The sequence below is a fragment of the Pipra filicauda genome, unplaced genomic scaffold (assembly GCF_003945595.2).
Source record: "Pipra filicauda isolate LSUMZ 115617 unplaced genomic scaffold, ASM394559v2 scaffold51_size4534324_pilon, whole genome shotgun sequence".
Lineage (NCBI taxonomy): Eukaryota > Metazoa > Chordata > Aves > Passeriformes > Pipridae > Pipra > Pipra filicauda.
Genome location: NW_024104665.1, coordinates 1,690,245 through 1,713,156, shown reverse-complemented (window position 1 = coordinate 1,713,156; position 22,912 = coordinate 1,690,245). Strand labels below are relative to the sequence as shown.

General features: G+C 36.1%; 1 protein-coding gene across 1 annotated transcript in view; it reads left to right on the top strand.

Annotated features, from left to right (window-relative positions):
- Positions 1–22,912, top strand: part of HAAO (3-hydroxyanthranilate 3,4-dioxygenase) — a 32,660-nt gene that overhangs the window by 3,414 nt on the left and 6,334 nt on the right. Inside the window, exons 3-6 of the mRNA XM_027750303.2 lie at positions 8,827–8,910; positions 10,537–10,643; positions 13,167–13,256; positions 13,955–13,998. Coding sequence (XP_027606104.1) covers positions 8,827–8,910; positions 10,537–10,643; positions 13,167–13,256; positions 13,955–13,998 — 325 coding nt within the window. The remainder of the gene's footprint in view (positions 1–8,826; positions 8,911–10,536; positions 10,644–13,166; positions 13,257–13,954; positions 13,999–22,912) is intronic.

Sequence of the window (22,912 nt, the reverse complement as noted above, 5' to 3'; positions counted from 1 at the left end):
GTGCATTTCCTTTGAAACAAGCACATGAGATCAGATCTGTTTTGCTATAATTCATTTCCAACAGGAAATTAGAGAAAGTATTCTGACTCATCAAAGTGTCTCACATCAACAGTTTGGAACAAAACTTTGGAAAGGTATTGATATTTTTAAAGTGATATTTTGTTGCAGAAGGTCAATCTATATTTCAAAAGTAAGTTTGACATTCAAAAATCAAAATTAAATATTTTAATTCACTAGAAATTATATTTTTTCTAGACTTCGTGAAAATTATCGGCATTTCAGCTTTCATTCAGGCTTGGAAAGTTAGAGTCTTTAAATATTTTTCAAATCAGTCCCCTTTGCTGCACATCTTCTGTATTAAGACTAAGCCATCCCACTGCTTTGAATTGGGAGTAGCCATTGTGCCAAATGCAGAATACAGGAAAAAAAGAGTAGAATCCTATCAAAATTGTAACAATTTACACCTACCCTGTTTACTGCCTTTTTTTTGGAATTGTCTGTTTGGCCTGAGGACTTCTCTGGATCCACAATTGGCTCTGAAAGAACCCTAAGGGAAAACGATCACTAGAGGCCAAGCAGTGAGGATGTCATGATGGGGAACAACTTCCCTTGCTTCCCGGCAGAAAAATTTATTTTCATGTAATTCCAATAAAATTTGGCCACCTAATTTTAAGTACCTTTGGAAACCCAAACCTATGCATCTACATAGTTCAAGGTAAAAGTGGGTCAAATTCAAAAAATCCGTAAAAACAGAAAGAAAAATTAGTTTACTTATCATCAAATCATTTCTCCAAAAACCAGCCCCCAAGCATTTCACAACAGCCTTCATTAATTTTCTGTTATAACTGTGCTGTGGAGGTGTTTGTAGTCATTATAACCATAAGGCTCTAAAAGACCAGGTGCCAAGTTACCACTGTCTGACTTCTGCCTGCTTTGGATTGCCACCACAGTCCCAACAGCCCACATGTGGCTGTGGGCACAGGCATGTCCGTCACATACCAGGTCACCCAACACGCTCCATTATGTCCCTTCTCATGGGCTGGGCAGGGGGAGCTCTGGCAAGACCCAGGATCACGCTGTCAGGTTGCTTGGGCTGGTGAGGAAGCAAGCCAGGTCTCAGGGCAGTCCATGTATCCATCCTATATTTACAAGGAAATTACAGAGATACTTAGCTGTGGGAAAAAAAAAATCTGGCTTCGTCAACAGAGTTACATCCCTGGGAAAGGAGCATCACAGCTGTAGCATGACTGCTAAGGAAACACCAAGGAGAATATCTAATCTGTGTCCTGCTGTTACTGTATATCGTAAAGTATTATGTGTTGGATTAAAAAAGAATCGGTGAAATTTGTTACCAAGGTTTGGAAAAGTATAAAATGAACGTATGTGAAGTTACCATGTGAAGGTTAATGATATCAAATTTTTTTTTTTCACTTAACTTAACCGTTTTGGTTTTATACAATTAGCTCATTTTCTTGCTCTGAATAATACATTAGAGCTATACACTAAGAGAGGAATACACAAAAATGAGCTGAAGTTTAACTGGTGCAACAGTTTTAAACTTTATTTTTTTGTCCTTTTATTTACAGTCTTGTCTCTCCCTGCACCTTCCAGTTTATACTAAATTATCCTTGGTTTCCCACCCATTCCTGTGCTGTTTCTGTTTTTTTTGTTTTACTTTATCTCCTCCTCCCCTTCCCTTAAAAAGGAAGTTAGATTAATTTAACTTACCTCATTTTTTTTATGTTGCAAGATGTTCCTCTGTTTGAAAATGACTTGGCCTAGCTTTAATAAACTCTTTATATGACTTTACAACAATATGAAAATTTAGCCGTATCTATAAAGGCATAATTTTTATTATACTGTTGCATAGTGATATATTATTGCTAATCCAACTGGAAACAAGATTTTTTTTTGTTATCAATACATCCTTATTTACATAGAAAACTTTTCACAATTACTCAGCAAGCAAAGATGGAAACATAAAATTCCTATTACATAGGAAAATTGACAATACACACATCAGAAGCATTATCAGTTACATAGCAGTTTAACATATGGGCCAATTTTGTTCACTTTTATGGAGGTACATTATATTTATTCTTTGCATTTTACCATAGGTTTATAATCAGACACATTTACACCTTCCTGTGATCTAATTCAGAACCGTGTTTCTTGTTAGAGAAGAATTGTGAGGTAGAGAGTATCCTAGTAAAAGGGCATATTCCTAAATTAGACTTTGGATTTTAAAAAAAACACCATTCAGAACCATGTTCAGCTCATTATTTTGGCAGAAAAAGGTCATTTATAGTTCTGTGTGATAATTCGAAGACAGATTATACAGGCATATTGTCAACAGGCCTATCACGAATGTGAAACCCCACAAATCCTTTAGGCCAATTTAGCTGATGCTATTCTGTAGTAGTATTCTGATAGCAAAGAAGGGTTGCTTTGGAGAGAAAGTTAAATTTAGGATTGTTTTTATCTGTCCACTTGATATCTTATGCCTGTTATCCCAGAGTTTATGGTGCATCCTGTGGCACAACTTGTGCTTGTTAGCCTGCAGTTCATAGCAGCAAGGGGCTCACATGCAGAGATAAGGGCAGAGGAGCATCCTCCTACTCCTGAGCTGTTCTCTGCTGGTGCTGTTAACATGCAGGTGTAGCAGGAAGATTAGTTCTGACTGGCTAATTAGGAGAAAAAATGGAGGCTTGATTTGGACTTTCTTCAAAGCCTTATAGAATTGTCTTCTGAACAGTCATTTAGGCTAAAATGACAGCTAGTCTAGCACAATTTTTTTTCCTCCTCTCAACAAGCAGGCATTTCCTAAATGAGTAACTGTTCTCTTTTCTTCCTTCTTAGTTTTCTCTGTATTGCTTCACTTCCTTCTTAAATTTCTGTATACTGCTTCTTTGCCACCTTTCTGCACAAAAGTACTGCCTCATACCTGAGATTGCTTTCCATTGGACAGGTTTTATAAAGAGCTAAATCAAGCTGCACCGTACAAGAGGTAAACCATTCAGAGTCTTTGGCTGGACTTTACCACTAGGTCATATTCAGTCTTTTTCTTATTTGTGAGTGTTAAGTTCCCTTTTGCTCCCTTCTCCATCAGAACAGAGATAGAGTCAGCAAACATCTACTTGGACATTCTCTGCCTCTAAATCAGACTCATTCAAAATGAAACTGAGTGGCTTTTGAAAATGCATCTTATGTTGAAACAGGGAAAAAAGGTGCTGTGAGAATGCATCTATATAGCTCATACAGACAAAACTTTCTTGGTTTTTGCTATATCGCTAGTGGTGTGAGGTTTTCAAATGAATTATTATTCCTCACTTGTTAAGAGAATTTTGGATTACATGGACTAGTAACTACAATTCTTGTGTAGTCAACTTGATGAGGCCACCAAAAGCTTCTGTGGCAGCCTGACATGATCACAGAATAACAGGATCATTATGTTGGAAAAGACCTCCAAGATCACTGAGTCCAGCCTTTGACCAATCAAACCTTGTCAACTAGACCATGGCACTAAGTGCCATGTCTATGTTTTCTGAACACCTCCAGGGATGGTGACTCCATCATCTCCCTGGGCAGCCTATTTCAATGCTTGACAACCCTTTCCATGAAGAAATTCTGACAGATGTCCAACTTGAGCCTCCTCTGGCACAACTTGAGGCTGTGTCCTCTTGTGCTCAATCCCTCACAGCTATGGGGTAGCAGGTGCATTCCAGGTACCAGAGAAGAGTTCTCAACATACCTTTCTTTGTCTCTTGAATTTTTCATCATACAGTAGGATTTATGACAAGAAGAGTTTTGGTGTTAACACAGCTCACAGACTTCATGGTGTATTTACTGCATTTTTCCTTACTTGTAAAACCTGAGGGTGGAACAAAACCCTTTCTGAACTTTTAAGCTCATCATATAGCTTCCAAAGAAATAAAGAAAGTGAAAACAGAAGGGGACCATATATTTTGCAGGAAGTTAATGACAGACAAACCCCACAATCATAACAAAGCCTAGCTATAGTAAAAGAATTTCAGATTTTATTTACTGCATCATGTGGGCTGCTCTGGGGGAAAGTGAGATATGCTAACAGCTAAACATAGGATCACAAAAGTAGTTAGGCTTCTGTCTCTTTACCCGCTTCAGTCCACCACTTAAACACAATCTCAAGTACCTGACTGATTTCTTAACAATTTATGTTCTGATGTTGAGTCTATATAAAACAGTGCAGCTCCATGCAGAGAAATTAAAATCACCCTTTCATCTACTGCCTGCAACACATTTGCATTGGCACATATTGGTTTAAAAGTCCCGCTTCTCATTGTGCTGTATTTTACCCTGAGTTTCTTCTCTCAGCATCTAGCTGTTTCCTATTGATAGAACACCTAAGTATTGACAGAACCCCAGAGATCAGAGCCCTTACACTGCAGTCCTGAAGAGGACTGTCAGAACAGAAATATCTCTTCGCCTTCTCTTAGCATACTTACATGGTCTGATTGAGACACAGTATAGCATTATGCTCTGAAACATGATACAGATTTGAGGTCACATCTGCCACAGTTCATCTGAGTTTTCTAACCTGAGTTTTGATTTCTCTTTTTCTCCCTCTCACACCACAAGTAAGATTTGGCTCCAGTTTCTGACAAATTATCTGCTTAAATGAAGCCTGACCCCTTCTAGTGTATGCTGCTTTCTAATCTGAATGCTTCTGAGAAACTCCTCCCTATCAGATCAGTCCACCCTTTGCATTTTATGAGGAGAGTAGATGTCTGAAAACGAGGGGAAAGAGGGTCTAGGTGAGCATTCCAGTGGGTAGTTTTGTGGTGATTATATCCCAAATAAATCTGAAACATGAGTCACAACAAAACAAGAAAAATATTTTTGCTTCTTTACCTTACAAAATCCCACATTTATCTGGTGAAGACTCTTGGACTATTTGAATAAGAAACAAACAGATTACAAGGTAGTAAGAGTGATCATCCTTTTGCATCAGAAGGAGATTATGTCTTCAAAAATAAGTCTGCTGCGTAAGATTGTTGGGATGGGGTTCGGCTAGTATTCAGGTTTCACAGATGACATGTAAATTAGCAGAGGGGAAAAAAACCCACACCAAAATAGTTTTCTCTACCTTCCTCATCTGTTTGCCTTCCAGACTTCTGATGGCTGAAAAACCCTTGTGATGAGAGAGGGAGAAAATTGTTTTTCTGTGCTTAAATAGATCAGTCACCACTGAAGTCTGGAGAACACCCAGGCTCTACTCCCACATCAGAATTTGATTTGCTCTGCAAATTAATTTAGTACTTAGCAATATGACAAGCAATATAAGCCAGGATATGCCAAGTCAGTGCCTAATCCCAGAAGTGGTTGAGCAATCCCAAAGTCCACTTTCAGAAGTCAGTACTCAGAGTACACTGCAAATTGCAGGTCTCTTTAGAGGTCTGTAAATAAGCTGTCAGCTACAAAAGCCCTCACATAGCTCTGGGCTCCTGTGCTTAGGCAGAGTTTGATATCAAAGGTGGAGCTAAATTAAATTACATACATTGCTGTACATAAAAAAAGACTTGGGTTTGTGGTTTTGTTTTTTTTTAAATTAGCAAACACAGATCAATCATAAATACTGTATTCTTTCCCTACTAGATGCTTCCTTCTTTACTCTGCTAGGACACACATATCTGGATGAAGGAGCAATTCTCACCACGTTACTATGGTGGGGATAATAGTGCTCTTTTTAAGGTAGTATACATGTTTTACCATGCTGTTGAAATTAATTCCTACCAAGACAAGCAGGTTCAGTGAAGCCAACAGTGAACTCTCATCTTTGTGCATCTCCCCCTGATGTCTCCAGAAATGCCAGCATAATTTATTTTATGAGTATTCATAATTGAATGAAATATTCCTGTACAGACTTGAGAGTGATTCAGCACTGGTCATGCTGCCTTCACCTGCAAGCTTAACACAATATTATCAGGTTTGAAGCATGATCAAGAAGGGTGAAGCAGACTAAGGAAGAGAATTTAAGGAAAATTAAATAAGTCTAAAAACAAACTCTCAGTCTTAAGGTGTTTTCAGTTTAGTTTTCATAGGTATATCTGCAGCTTTAATAATCATATTGAGGAATATTATTAAATAATGTTACATTTACAGTTAAGCATGTTGAGGTAGCTCATAACTTCTGGAGGTAAGGTGAGAATTAAGAGGAGGTGTTTTTGGTGTAATCTTAATGAGAAGGCACCACATAATAAGCAGGAAAACTAAACAAAAGGCAAAAAACTTGGAAAATAAAAGGAAGAAAGGAAGAAGATGTAATAATAAATAAGCACAGTTAGTAATAAAAAGGATAAAAAGACTAGTGAACAATCTTTGTTTCTCTCTTAAAATATATTTTTCACTCAGAAAGACAAATACATACCCAGTTATGACCCATTGTGCAGTAGCAATATACAAATCTGGGTTTTTCTATGAGGATATTAATATATTTCATGTTACAAGAGATCTTGTCATTAATAAGGTGCTTATGGAGTGGAAATATTGCACTTTTTCTCACTTTTTGGTACTACTGCAGAGAGTGGATACTACACAATTCCCATAAGAACAGAACAATTGGAAAAGCTTATATTTTCAGGTGGCATAAACCTATTGATTTACTATTCTATCTATAAAGACATATATATTTGTTTATATACATACATATACAACAGAAAGTTTTTACTCAGGCTTTGACATTTTTCCAGGAGAGACTTAGGAAAACATTAGATTTGCCCAAAAGACAAAGCTCAGTCAGTATTTAGAAAACATAACTTTCCAGCAAAAAGACAGTACTGTATTGCCAAACTGTCCTGTGAAATGGGCATGGACTGTAACTCACTGAGATATTACATAGTTGACAGTTTTCTTGATAAAAGGGTCAGGTTATATTATAAGCAACATAGTAGATTCAGTAATTATTGCCACTTGTATTAATCACAGTTACATCATGTGATTTATGGATGACTGAAGCACTCAGGTAATTTAAAAAAAATGTTTTGAATAATAGACCATATTTTACAGTGAAAGGTAGTATTTAAATTCAGTCAGAAAAACACTTTCATTGAAAATGTATAGCCCACATCATTCCTCTTTTCCCGCTGCAAAACATTTATTTTAATTCATAATTTAGTGTTCGTAATCTCTCCTTATAACTGTGATGCTTGATTTCTGAACTGGACAGCCCCTATCCCCTCTCAAGTCTTTCGTTTCCAGAAAAGTTGCTCAGCTGCATGATTTATGTTACAAGCAGGATAGACTCTGCTTCTGTTGTCCTTTCCCTCATCTACACGTCCTACACGTGTTCAGCAATAGCTCCCTCAGTTGTTATAGGGAAGGTAACACTCTAAACCTCTGTAACAAGGGCTGCTACAGCATTTTGTACTGTCATTTGGTAACACCAAAGAAAATGACAGGAAGAGAACACAGAGAAATGGAGTGCAAGGAGGATATGTAACCTTGGCACTGTGGCCATCTAGACAAGAGTTGTAATTTATCTGTGGTGACATCCCTGGCACAAGGTGAACTTTTCACTCGTGTAAGAGCTCTCAGCATGAGCTCTTTTCCAGTAGCTCTTCAATTCTCTCTATTGTTTCTTTCCCTTGGCAGCATATTCATTCTTTCTCATGTTCACAGAGGTGTTTCTTCAATTCCAGGTAGCATGTATTAATATTTCAAAACTCTTGTAGAAATAAACACAATTGAAAAATTGATTAAGCTTTTCTAGTGTTGGAAAAGGTTCAGTTCTGGGTGTTTGTGTATTTCAGCTGTTTCTTCTTTCCCTCATCTATTTTATATTTTTGTTAAAATTGTAGTGAATTAATATAAATAAGGTTTTTCTTATTATAATTCTAACTTTGAATCAAGTTTCAGACTTTTTCAGCTGTACTAGCAATTATATGACTTAATCTGTTTAGGTTCTAGATACAGTAAATGATACATGGAAAACAGACAGAAACATGGCAGAAAAGTTGACTTCGGGAAGCATTATTGCTCTGTACTATATAAAAATTAGGGGAAAATGTCAGGTCAAAGATACCCACCTACAGATCATAGCACAGTTCTGTCATGAAACATGAGGCTAGATCTGAGCACCTTAGAGGCCCCACAAACCAGAGCTGGTTTTAATCTGAAAACAGCTGTGGAAAGATCACTGAAGACAGAATTATGGGTTCAGTGGTTCTGTCCTTATACATACTTTGAATGTAACCCTTTCACATACACAATGGGAAGAGTAGGAGCTGTTGCTGGGCTTCGAAGTTATCCACAAAAATAGCAGAACAGCTTCCAAATGGGCACTTCTTCCCAAATGAGAAAGCTCCATTAAAAAAATTGAAAAAGCATCCCAAAAAATCTGTGCATTCATATCTGGGGCTTATTTGGAAAAGTGACATTTAATTTGAGTAAATGAAGACCCTGCTACATCTGAAACGAAGCTTTATGTATCATGTAATTAACAAATGCCTGAACCATAATATCAACCTCTACAAGAAGTAATTCCAAGGGTAAAATCAGTTCAATGGAATTCCACTAGGTTCACAGAACCTAGTATATATGTAGCTTCATGCAGCTACAGACCTCTTGGATAGATTGTCAGTTGTTAGTAAGATAACAGACATAATACATATTTAGTAACATTTGCAAAAGTAACGAATGTTGGTAGTGTGTTATTTCTTGTTAGATAAAATCTGCAAATATTTGCAATTACAGATTTAATTTATTTATATGTGTATCTCTTATTTACAGAATATGAAGTACAGAATGTTTTGGAGTAGATGCCTTAATATTATTTTTCTATTCCTTTAGCTTTTTTACCAGGTTCAAGGAGATATGTGTTTGAAGATAATTGAAAATGGGAAACAAAAAGATGTTATCATCCGAGAAGGGGAGGTAAAATAGGATTGTCTTTCTATTATAGTTATACATAAGTATGCTAAATTAATATTTTATGTAGTATTTAGAAATCAGTTTATCCCTGCAGTGCAAGAGATGGCATCAGGATTTAAAAAAAAAAAACAAAACAAAACAAATTTGAATGGCGCATAGAAAATTCCATGTCATTAACAGCAAACTACAACACACTGCGTTCAACATTTCACTATTTCAATAACAGATAAAAATATTTCTAAGTATCTGGAATACCTATTCAGATAGTCAGGAATATACTGAGAGAAGTTCTTATTCCCCTGCATGCCATGTAATCTTCCATGTGAATTCAAGCGGATCAGTATTTATTTACACAATGCTAGGTACATACTGCACACACACCCACATGCCAGTAAGCAAAATGCCTAAACTTAGAAATTTAAACGGTTCAGCTGTTTTCAGCCTCCTTTAGTCCTCACAGCTAGCCTTTACAACCATCACAATACGAAAATAGTTTTAAAAGAGACATTTATGGATAAAATGTATCCAATTTTTCCTTGTAGTAAACTTGCTAAAGCATAGATTGTAGTGCTTTTACTGAGAGCATGAGTAGATGCTTTCCTTGGTGTTACTACAAGTAAGACATACTACAACTGCCGCTCATTGCTATTGACACAAGTTCGAACTGCACTCGAGTCTTTGAAAGGATTATTAGTTCTAGTCGGGACAGCCCTTAAAATGGAAGGCATGTATTAAACCCAACAGCTTGAGGTCATAAAAGTATTACAACTTTTTCAATTAAGACACAGAACTACATTTTCAAACTGTGAGATTCTGGTAATATACTTCAGACTGAAGAAGCACACCCAGCTGAGATCTTGGCATGTAGCATAAGCATTATTGAAAAGGAGCACACAATATCTTTACTGGAAAGACGACGCTAGTACTGGTGAGGGACTGTCATTAGCTCTGTTTTGTAGACAGAGAAACTGTAATGACTTGCCCACCCTTGGCAAAGACATCTGTAGCACTGAAGAACACTGTGTAGGCTTACCACCTTCCTACACAGTCAGACAGCTGCTAAAAAAGCACTTCTTCTCAAGCTTCAGTAATAGACTTCTAACCACATGTTGCCTATTCCCTTTGTCACTTGCATGAATAAATAGTCCTCATGTTTGTTAATTATTTCTGGGGAGAATAACACTCCTCATCAGGCAATCACAGGTGCTCACTGTGTTGGAAGGGTACACACGGATTATTAGTTTAGACAAAAACTTGCTTTTTATTTCCATTTCAGTTACTCAGAAATTGCACTAATTTATAATTTCCAGATGAGTGGTTGGTTAGATTTTCACTTCAATTGTGACTAAGAATGATGATCAAATCAGGAGGAGAGAACTTGACTGCCATAAAGGCAGTGCTGATTGCAGAGTCACTGTGTCATCATTCACACAGAAAGCAAGAAACAGTGTCTGCAGGGCTTGGGTACCAAAGTGTGTAAAGCTGCAAAGGAGCAACACAAGATCAACAAAGAGTAGAGGAGAAGAAGTGGGGCAAGGAGCAGAAGATTTTGCAGGTTTGGGGGCAGGGGAAGGACAATGCGAAAAACAAAGATTTCCTGTACTGATTCTTTCCCATTTCTTTGAACAGATGTTCCTCCTACCTGCCAGGATACCTCATTCTCCTCAGAGATATGCAAACACTGTGGGTCTTGTGATTGAAAGGGAAAGACTAAAAACAGAAATTGATGGGCTAAGGTGAAGTATAAACTGTTGACTAATATGTTAGGATTCATAATATAAACTAATTTCCCCTGTCAATAAAATACTGTCTTTTACTTTCCTGATGATATATCAGATTCTCCCGACAATTTTATACTAATTCTATCCACACATCTATTTATCTGTATACACGTAAACAGAGATCTTATTTAGCATTTGATTTAGTTAAACAAGGAACATGTTGAAATGTCTTAATTGTGTGTTCTGGTTATAGCTATCGACTTATGTACTGCCTACTGCTATCACCTTAGCTTTTAAAAAAATCTCAGAGCTCACTAATAACACAAATGAAAAAAGATTTTTTTATTAACTCTGGCAAGCAGAATATTAGTTACTTTGCAAGCACTGAAAGCAAAAAGATGAAGAGCAGCTTTCTTGGCACCTGTGTGGGAAGCTGGAAACAAAAGTCAGTTTTCTTAACACTAATCCCTCTACATTATACACACATCTGCCTAGCTTTTATTGCCTTACAAGAGCATAATCTCCATGTAAGGGAGTGGGTTACTTTGTATTCTAGTTAGGAGCAGGATTAAGCGTTCTGGTCATAGAGAATTCACAAATCTAAGGGAAGTCACAGCAGTAACATTAGCAGTAACATTAGCCAACCTAGAAAAGCTGTTTCAGTATTAACCAGATATGACTGACCAAGTAGAGTTTACAGCTGTTCATGTAATTTGTAAAGATTTAAAACTGCAGCGATACCTGTAATGAACTGTTTCTGTCATTTCGCCTACAGTTTTGATTGTTGCATAGGTAGTGTCACAGCAGGAAGATTGCAGATATGCAGGGCTAGAAAGACATACTTTTTCATTCAAATGAAAAAGGTTACAGAAAGAAATAAGAAACTAAGAGACCATTCAAAAAAAACCTCACCCTATTAAATTCCAAGCTAAATACAAGTCCAGTTCATTTAAAACATTGTTTATCTATACAGTTGTCCCTTTTTTCTTTTCATTGCATCTGTGGATTGTGAGGACTTAGATTATAAAAAGATATTGTGAGCCAGAAACAACTGGCCAGTGATTCAGATAACAATGTTTATTATTAATGTAATAAAGGAATGTAAGTAGCTTTAGGTAACTTTAAGTAAAACAATCTACTGTGTACATGAGGTCTGTGAATTTTATGAGTTAGAGAAATGCTGAATAGCTTTTTAGGGATTCCAGGCAGATCTAGAGATTGGCACTCCCATGTAGGCATGCTCCTGTGGAGATATTAAACTAAAAGCTACCATATGGTTTGCAGGTGGAAATTAACAAAGCACATTCTCAATTAAAAATATCAATCACGTGCCTGCAAAAAGATGACTTCGAGGGTTTCAGTGCCTGTGTTTTTACACTGATATGAAAAAAAGACACCTGAAGTTTTGGAAGTGATCTTGTTATGCTTTTAAACCTACATTGACTCTGTGTGCTCCTGAGAGAGATGGAAGTTTACAACCAGAACCTCTAATCTTCTCAAACTTTTTTCACTCCCAGCCACCTGAAGCTAAGACTGTACAAGAGGAAGTCATAATGAACTTTGAAGTATGCTGACTCAAGGTCTAATATTACGTTACTGTTCCACTATTTATCATACTTCAGGACTAAGTCATGAATCAGAGCCCTCAGCATGCTGATTACTATACAAGTAAAGAATAAGTAGCCTGCCCCAGTGTTTCAGCATAAGTAATGATTCCGTGCCTTGTGCTATAAGAAAAATTATTTAGCTAATCTTAATCCCATGGCGAACAAGTACAAAAAACCCTAAATTTGATGTTACTCATATTGTTGGATCCTTTGCACCTTCCCAGCTGTAAAGCTTTTTACCAAAAAAGACATTTGTAGTATCTCCCTTCTCTGTAGATTCTGTGTGTTCAAAATTTGTGCTTGTAGCACAGTTTTTCCCCATATTGGAGGCATAGATAATGTTATTCTCTTCAGCATACCCTGTTCTTGCAAAACTTGAGGAGCCAGGGAGCTCTTTGAGAATTTCTGGACAATATGTATATAGATACATAAGACAGACATATATGAACATACAAATATGCACAGCATAATTCTATAAGCCTTGTTGCCCACTTTGGAAACTCATCGCAGTAACTTTAACCCAAAAGACACAGAGGACCTTTTTAAAACCAGTCATGATGTGAGTGACAGTACTGGAGCCCATCACTCCTTGCCAGCCCATGCAGTCTTTTTAAAATCTGAATATAAATTATATATTTGTCATGCCATACATTACATATGATGACCTGTTGATCTCACCACAATTTATTTGTTAAGACATAAAATAATACAAGTGAAGCACTAAGTTCCTCTTCAGAGGGCTGAGCTAAACACTTCCCAAATCTATGCAGCTGAAAACCACCTATTTATCACAAACAAGTCCATAAGCCACTTTGCTTTCTTATCAGCCCATGCTCTTACATAACATCAAGTAACTATTTTCTTCAAAAGACTGAAACTGCCTGATGAGTTAAGTTAATAAAAGGATTGACTAATGTGTTTGCTTTGGCAGATACTATGTTGGAGAATCAACTAATGTCCTCTTTGAAAAATGGTTTCACTGTGAAGATCTCGGCATTCAACTTATACCAATAATTAAAGAGTAAGGTTTTTTATTTGTAATTTTTTTAAAAAATGGTTAAAATTACCTGGTAGATCTTCATCAGTCTGTGACTTACTTAGTTAATTTACCGTTTATGCTGCGTTTTACATGGACTTGTTAGAAGTTAGTTGCTGCTCTACAAGTTTTTTTGTATGCCCCAAACTCATTAAATCAGATTTTAAAAAAAAAAGGAAAAAAAAGAAAAATCAAATGTTTTGCACATTGATCAGGAACATGCTTTTTTGAACCAGTAAAAGCACACCACTCCTAAAGTGCTAAAAGAATGAAAAATAAATCCTGATTAATACTAGGTTAATCAGGTAAAACACTAAATTGCCTTAGGACTTCTTTTACTCTGACTTTAATCTAAGTATTTTAATCAATATTATTTATGAATAATCAGAACTATGGCAAATTTGGTAGAGAGGTCCTTTTTGGGAAATATGTGAATGTCATCAGTTAACTAATCAGTTTGTTAAATGTTTGCTAAAGATGAACAAGGGAATTGTTTAGTGACATGAATTTTGTTGGACTGTCAGACAAACCCTCTGTCAATAAAATAGGTATAGTCCTGTTGCATACATGTACCTGAGGATCTGGCACATCCATTTTCAGCACAAAAACTGATGGCCAGTATTACTGCCTAGTCTTTGTTAACCTAGAGAGCGTGACTTTTTTAACGTGTGTTTAAATTCCAGGTTTTTCAATTCAAGGCAATATCAAACTGGAAAACCAAATCCAGGTAATGCAAATTAATTTCAGAATTAGAACAATTACCAATTGAACAGTAATGTTTCTCGCAACATAAAATGATTAAGTTTCTATTTTTCTTTCTGAATGTGTAAATTAAAATTACATTGGGAAGTAATTCCTTTCATTATCACAATCACAAATAAAATCCATCTACGTGATTACCTACAGCATCTTGGTTGTTCATGTGATGCCCTCACAACAATCTATTGGGTAACTATACAGTGTGAAGTCTTATCTCTATCCTTGCACCCCTTTCAAGTCTTAAACTAACAAAATTTCATTTCTGATGATGCATAATGAGATTTTTGCAAATTGAATCTATACACTCAATACATACTTCTACTCCTTTACCTATAACTATACACTGTGACCTACTCTTGGGAAACCTAGAGAAAGACAAATGTTTGTAGTTCCTGTAGGGTTTTATCCATTTAACATTTTCTTTCTGTGCTGTTCCAAATTTTTTATTTTGCCTCTATGGATAATGATTGCAACTTTCACACTGAAGCAGATACTCCAGTTGTAACTTTACTTGATTCTGTTGGACAGAGACATATAGCAGAGAGAGTGACTGTTCAAGAAAACCAATTTATTAGTTTTGACTTTAGGAATATAGTCTCTCAAACATGATGGCTGCTTTCTGCCTGGCAACTAAGGTCTCTGTTGTACGGATACTTGCAACAGCACCTTCAGTGGGAAACTTGTTTTGCTGAAATCTTACTGAAAAATACTGTTGGCCCGTGGCTTTACATGGGCATCCAGCATATGCATGATCCATTGCTATTGATTAACATAAATGATGCACAAAATACCACCCTCGTGTTTTCACTATGTACAAAAGACTGCACTATACAACTTTTCACACCTGCAGGAACAGTTTCTATGTCCCTTTCTATTTCAAAGTATTTTACGTAGGCACAACCTGCTCAGTTCTGCTGCAAGAACTACCTGAATAGTCTTCCATGACATTGCCAGGTTCTTAACTGACACATGGAAAATCAGCATAAGAATAGGAGAAGCTGCCTATGGGATCTCCAGGAGAACCTGAGATTCCTACACCAGTTAGCCAAATGCTAACCAGTTCTTTCAATTCCATTGCTCAGCTAGGTTTGTTCTTTCAAGTCTGTCTACTTCCTCATCTCTGCAGACAGATGACTAAGGGACATTCTGCACCAACCAAGAAATTTATGGTTTAGGTGCACTGAATGTACACACATGCACTGCTCTAATACCCAGCTATGCTACTCTTACAACTACATGACTAACTTGAATGTCATCCACCATTCAAGTGGTGGATGACATAATTTAATTCCATAGCTCTTTTTACAACGTAAAGATAAATTTTAGTTTCACTCTCTAAGAAGTTTTTGAAACCAGCTGTCCTTAATCTCCGCATTAATTCCCAAATGTCTTAAGATGATTCTTATGAATTACTCTAATAGAGACAAAAGTTCTAGTGAACCATTATTTCCACATCTATCCAATTTATCAGCTCGATAGTCACTGCCTGCAGTCTCAGCCGATAACAGAACAAAGCTCTTACTCGAATCCTAAAGTTGGGAAAAGTTGTTTTTTGCATGAACATTATGGTTCTTAAAAATAGTTAACTAAAACATTGTTGCCCAAATGAAAAGCTCTGTATGAGATAGCAACCTTAAAGCCCTTGCAATTCGGAAATGGTAAACCAGTCAGAAACCTTGTCTGAAAAACTTGGCAGCTGAACCAGCTTTTGGCGTTGGTTCTTTGACTGAATAGTGAATATACTTCTCAGAAAAAGGCTCTATGTTTTTTATAAATAAAATGTTGTTGTCTCCAAATCTTACATTTATTTTTATGCACCACCAAAATGTGTTGATTTTAATTTGAGCATGTTGCCTGTATTCAGGTATTGGTGGTTTGTTTGGGTTTTTTGGGATTTTTTGCATGGGGGGTGGGCAGGTACTGTATATCACTGTGTGTTCATACAGTGTTTAGCAGAGGAAATAAAATTTCAGATGAATCCTCTAGATGCTGCTGTAATAAAAAAGATATATTTCACATACTGTCCTTTTTCAATACAGCGATTTCCAATAAGCATCCCTCACCAGGCTAAGTTTATGTCAGTAAAAAATTAATTATATCAGTGCATAAACAAAATAACATTAAAGATTTATATTGCTAATATTTTTGCGAAAGATTAGAGCTGAAAAAAACCCTGACAATCAATCAGAAACTATGATATATCATGACACTATTTTTAAACACAGAATTCTGAGAAACTGTGTTTCTGTACTGGATTGATAAATCCAGTACAGAAGCTCTTTCCTTGTAATTTATTCAAAAGCTATAAAAAGGCAAAAAAGTGTGAGAGACTTCCATGAAACTGGAAAGAAATCTTTTCAAGACAAGAAAAAGGGCAAGTAAACATAGTTATTTTGTTCATAGCTCGGTATATCATTCTCTGAGGAAAATGGATTTGCTGCTTGGATTAGCTACAATGTCAAGACAACAAGTATTTTAAATTCTCTTGTCTTAATTCCTGCTGTTAGCAAAAGGCAGTCAACAAAGTTACCTGGCAGGCTTTCGACCTGGGGAACAGCTCCCTTTTTCCAATTTTCAATAAGCAGCTCAACATCTCAGTGATCTCTTATACATGAGGAAAATACCCCACACTTTTAGTCACAGAAGTTTTAGCTTGTAGCTCCTGTAACTGTCAGACTTGTGTTAAAAAAAAAAAAAAAAAAATCAAAAAAGAGTTTGACTGAGATACAAGTAAGCTGGTAATATGTTCACTCTGGAGGCATATACTCAACTGACATGGAAATAATTGGAGTTATTCCCTCAGCAGCTCTTTTTTTTTTTTTCCCCTAAGAAGTAGAATTCAGCAACCAGCATGACACTCGTAGCATATACTAAGCTACCACAAGTTTCTCATGATGTTTCACTCAAGACAAATTTTAACATTATTTGAGCTAGCCTATGCAGAGGACAGAGAATCAGCCTTTGTTTCACTTTCTCTTCTGAAAATCCAGAATCCCCTCAGTTTAAAAGCATCAGCTGAAGTGCTCTCAGGTTCCTCTCCACATAAGCCTGAACTAGTGCCTCACCTTCTTAGAGAGAAGTGGAATAAAGTTGAAGAAAAACATCTTGAAAGAAATCCTTGATTGCAGCTCACTCATAGAAGAAAGCTATAAATAGAATCAATCAAGCTCCAATTGCCTTTAAAAAAACATCACATAAAAAACCCCAAACCTAAGACCAGACTTTTTCTTGATTTATTTAGGATTTCTCACTTAGCCAGTATCAGGGAAAGTCCTTCTGAAAGCCGGGTAATCAGAATATATGAAAATACAGCAGAAGAAGGACTCAAGTACCATCAGGTTAAATATAATTAGAAACATATTGCATCCAATCCATACTTAAGGCATCTTCCCTGGAACTGTTTTGTGCTCTATTCCTAACCTCTTTTGTTTCCATGTGTAGAAATAAAATTTGAGAGCACTCTCACCACCTTCTGCCAATAAAAATGAATATATTTAGGATATAGTCTATACATGGAACACTCAAGATGGGTTGGTTTGATTTACTTTACATATTTTTTGACATGAGAAGTCACAGTTCTCTAAACAACTCTTGCTACTTTCAGTTGAATCAGACTGAAAGCAAGATTCTCTCAATATTTCTATTTCGTCCCAATTTTCTAGTCAGGAGGACAAGAGACAGTTCAGACGGAGAAACCTCAGTTCTAATAAACACTGATGTCTGAATATTCTTTGCAAGACTAACCAGAAGCTCAAAAGCTTATCTTGCCATGCTCACTGAAATAATCCGGGTTCTTTCAAGTGAAATTTGATGGGGAAAAAAAATGCAAGAAAAAACTTTCCCCAAGTTAGACTTGTTTAGAAATGAACTTCATGAACATTAATGGTATGGGTAGAATGTCAGGTTTATATTTATCCAAATTAATCTACTTCTAATTATCAATGAAATTTTATTTCACATAAAAGCTTTATTGTCAGTGAACATACATATATATAATACAAAAAGTGCTGTAGTGACTTCACTAGCAACACTTTCATTGATTCTCAGTGTACCCAGGGTAATTTACAATCTGAACTTAGAATCTAGTCAGCATGGTTAGAATACATCATAGTTTTATGCTTATGATTCAGAGCAGACAAGCACTAAGGAACTGAATGAATATGAAAAATTAGGTGCTTTCTTCAGTTAGTGGAGCAGGGATGCCATACAACATAGGGCATGGTCTGTAAATGCCTTGTGGTTTTAGTACTGCTATTAAGCCACTTATAAGGGTCAGCTCAGCACTATAAAAATCAGTTTCGGTACTGTCATCCTCTGTAGCTAATCCAATGCAACCTCTGTAGAAAGTATTTGCTGTTCAGTCTTGTTTCACTAGTATATAAAAACAAATAGATATTTATTCTTCAACTTTTTCTTATTTTCAGTTTACTGGCTGGTGGGAAATATTAATTCAATTAAAACAACCTCAGAAAACTAAAAATATGGAAAAAGATATTCTGTCTATATTTACATTAGAGCAAATACAGGGGCATGCTTTTGAACTTAAAATAACTATAAATATTTGTGCCTTTCTGTTTTAAGAACATTGAAATAATTCCAAAGATACTGTCACTGTGCAGGTTTTTTTGTTAAATAAGAATGATAATTTCGGAAATAAGTTTTAATTGCTATATATCTGTTTAGAAAATTAACTATTTGATTCCCTTTTCTTTCATCTTTTAAGGATCTCCAACATACCTAGACAGATCACTCCTTTTCTATACATTACTTCTTCTTTGAGTATTTGTATTAAAAGAAACAGCATATGAGCTTTTAGATATTAAGAATTGTTCCTCTAGGGAATTTATTTTGCAAACAACCACCAGAAGGTCTTCAGGACAGAACAGTATTCCAACCAATAGCAAGTCAATCATTTTAAACTGTCTAGACCCATCATAATTGTACAATTCTCCAAATCATCCTCTCTGTAACTTTTATCAACAATTTGAATCTTCTATTTTTTCATATATTTCTCTCGTTCTATTATCCTCATTGCTCTCTTCTGGCAAAGATGCTCACATAAATACACTATTCATCTTTATCTTGTCATACCTATATCCTTTAAGTAACTTCCAAGTCATGTTTATATTGCTTCTGAAGCCCACCTAAACTGCAAAGGATATGTAGGTGGAAGAAGGGAATAGAATCATCTAATATAACCCTCCAATCCTTATAAACATGCGTCCTCTCACTGGCTTCATCCATTTTCTCTCCCCTCATATTTAACAACTTTCCACTCCATACCAGTCCCTAAGGAGTATAGAGCTTATACTGGAGATGAACTGCTCTGACAGACCAACCAAAGTCAGCAATATTTAATACACAAATAAAGTAGGATTACAATGTCTGGAGCATGGCTGCTATAATATTCCATATAAAAGCTTCTACTAAATATTTTAATCCCAAACTACAGTGTATCATCCAAAACAGGCTGCACATTCTCTGGAGCCAGGAATGCTCCAAGACGTTCATTAGGCTCCCGGAGTCCAGAACTGCTAAAGACAACAGTTGCCAAACAAAAACCCAAGAGAGTCTCCCATAAGAAGTCTACTTCTCCCACAATATTCTCAGTTGAACCTCCTCAAAGAAAAGCAGAACATAAACTGTTGTCTCTGGGAGATCTCCTAATGCTTCACCAAGCCATGATGCACTTCTGGTGCATAATGTATATAATAAACCTATCAGGGAAATAGGAAGAAATGCCTTAAGAGCTTGTTTTCTTCTCTGTTCAGACTTTTGTGAAATAAAAGAAAAAATATTTAAGAGCTCTAAAGCTCAGCAGGTGTGTCTTCTCTAATAAAGTAGCTTCTTTCTTTCTTACCCTCTTAAATGCTCCCCAGACAGCAACATCTGAAACAGAAAACTCACGAATGGAGTCAGTCCAACATCTTCACTGCATTTCTAAGGCTATTTAGTAGTAATAGCTCACATAAAAATATGTGACACATACATACAAATCTTCGTCTCACAAATGTAGTGAGGTCTCAACACTTGTTATAATGAAATAGCCTTCTCTATAGAAACTGAAGTTACACACAAAGAGGATTAATGAAATGTCCACACTTATAAAAGGCAGATGCAGAAACAACATTAAGATTCCTGATTTTAGGATTGGGAAAGCAGTCAGTATTTCTCAATACAGTTTATCATTCTTAATTACAATAACCTAGCTAGATCATGAAGAACCTTTAAACAGAATTATGGCTTAAATATTGCATTTTTTTTTCTTCTAATTTCTTTCCTCCCTTATGGCTGATGATATCTCCTTTTGAAAAGGCTATATTTCTTTATTACAGAAATATTTTCAAGGCTTTCCTCATCAAACTTCTTTGTTTCAATTAGGAAAAAAAGAATTGTTGCTCAGTTTCCAGCATAGATTTAATGACACAAAGAAAAATGTGCCTAGAAATAATTACAGAGACAAGTCATAAATTAGCAGTCATGCCAATTCTCAGGGCATGCTACAAAAACAAATACAGTTACACAGGGAATGTATGATTATTCCAAGTGAGTGCTGTATTTTCAGCTAAATGTTTTTGCATCTATACTCAACAACAGTGACATGAACAAACAACCCCCAAAGTAATCAGTCACTGTCAGTGCTTTCACTCTGGCTTTTTATATGGAATGAGCTAACTACTTGTTTTTTCAAACCTTGATGTCTGAAATTACATCCCTAATTTCACAGGTTTTATTTGCAGAGGTATTAAAATCCTACTAGTCTCATTGACATTTCTGTTAACATGGAGAATAAAGCAGATTTTTCCATAGAAATTAGGTAGGCACATATGGGAAAAACATCCCAGGGTATGTATTATTGCTGACATTGGCAATTAAATGTGAAATGCTGCAAAACCCTCACATTAGAATTATTCATTATGATATATAGTGTTTAAGAGATGCAAATCATAATTAGAAAGTGCACAGAAATAAATGAATACATAATTTAAAAATAACTCATGAGCTCTTTATCCGTAGTCTGGACCATTGAAAAAATAAAGAGGGTTCAATGGCTCCACTTTGGATAAGGATGTCTTCTACTTTTACAGAGGGAGACACCATTTGTAATGGACTGTCTCACATCCTTGCATAGAGATGGGGCCACAACATGCAGGGGCAGATTGTTTCTGAGGCAGCACAGTGCCTTAGGATGGAGGGGCTTTTATAATTAATAAGAATATATAAGGAGATTTAAAGATTTGAAGATTGTTCCATCTAGAGTGTGCTGTCTAGAAGTAAAGGATGGCACATCACTGAAAAATACAGTTTTTCAGAAAGCCAACATAATCACTTTGACAGTTGACCTTATTTCAGTATATTTCACATGCTTTTTTGCTCTTTTCCTTTGCACAAATCCTGAAGAAATAAGGTTTGTAAGAGAGCTATGGAAGAGCTTGAGAATAATAGGGCTCAAGAAACACTCAGAGAATGAGATGTTGATTTTTTTTACAAGAAAGCTTAGGCACATCACAGGGGTAGGGGTGGGAGACCTTCCATGTAACATGAGTTTGGGGTAAGCAAATACAGCCCCATATACCTGCTAAGTCAGTGTCAGTCCTCCTTTACCTGTCCTCTCTATTGCTATCAGAAGTACAGTACTCCCAACAAGCTCAACCTCTTCCTTAGATGGTGTCTGTGGAGGCTGTAAATACCCATACATTCACTTGCTGTTGTCTTGCAAGCAGTTCTCTACTTTTTGCCTGGTTTAATATGCTCAGTCTCAGTACAGTCTCTATTGTTTAACTGAAATCAACTTCCTCTAAAACCTGTGATTTCTTTTTTTAAATGTTTACAAACTCATTCAGTAAACATGATGTATTTTTCAGTTTAACATGATATCATCACATTCTAATTTAAACCTGAAAAGAGCTATAATCCTCATAAATAACACATCACTGTGATATGAATTTTTAATAGTAATTATCTACAAAAATGGACTTTGATATTGAACTATTTAAATGGTTGTCCTGAACACATAAGAAAATACTGGATTTGATGTTCCACTTAGTGTTATATTACTTAGAAAAACATACACAAGACTTTTAGCTGATTAGCTTAGAAGTGCCATCTTCTTGTATTTTGCTGGCATATTTTTACTTTTACAATCATTAAACATGTCTCCTTGTCCCACAGTATTGCTAGAACAGAGCTCCAGAAACACAGACTTACACTTCCTGAGATACTGTTGAAAGCTAATGTACAGGCTAAGCGGAAATATATGCAACAATATCTAAATATAAGCCATTAGCCTGATAGGAAACACTCAGTTCCTTTGGAAGCACCAGGCTTCAACTCTGATATGTGTGGGACTGAAAAAGATTGGATTGTCTTCATTATAGCTTGTTAGCTCAAGTTCACAAGCACTAGGACGCAGCTTTTAGCATCATGCAAGGAATCAGTATCAGGGTTAAATAAGAACTCAGTCAAGTAGTCAAGATAATGTCACATATATGTCACATACCTCATCACCATAGCACTGTCTTATTTGTTCCGCAGTAACAGATAATTGAATCATTGTGCTGGACTGCACTATAGATTAATTTCATACAGATGCAGTTTTCAAAGGCCTTTGTGCTGTCACTGGGAAAGTGTCATTAATATCAAAAGTAGCATTAAGCCAAAACCCCATCACAGGCCAGGGTCTGCTGACAAGACAAATGTCAAAAAAACAGCTCTTGAATTGAGGAACTTAAAGTCCAAATAAACAAAAGTCCACCTTTACATGAAAGTAAATGAAACTGCTAGAAATTGCCTGTATATCACAAGCAAGAAAGGACTGCACCATGGTAAGTGCAGGATGTATTACACTTTACACTGACCCCAACTATGCATAGGCCACCATA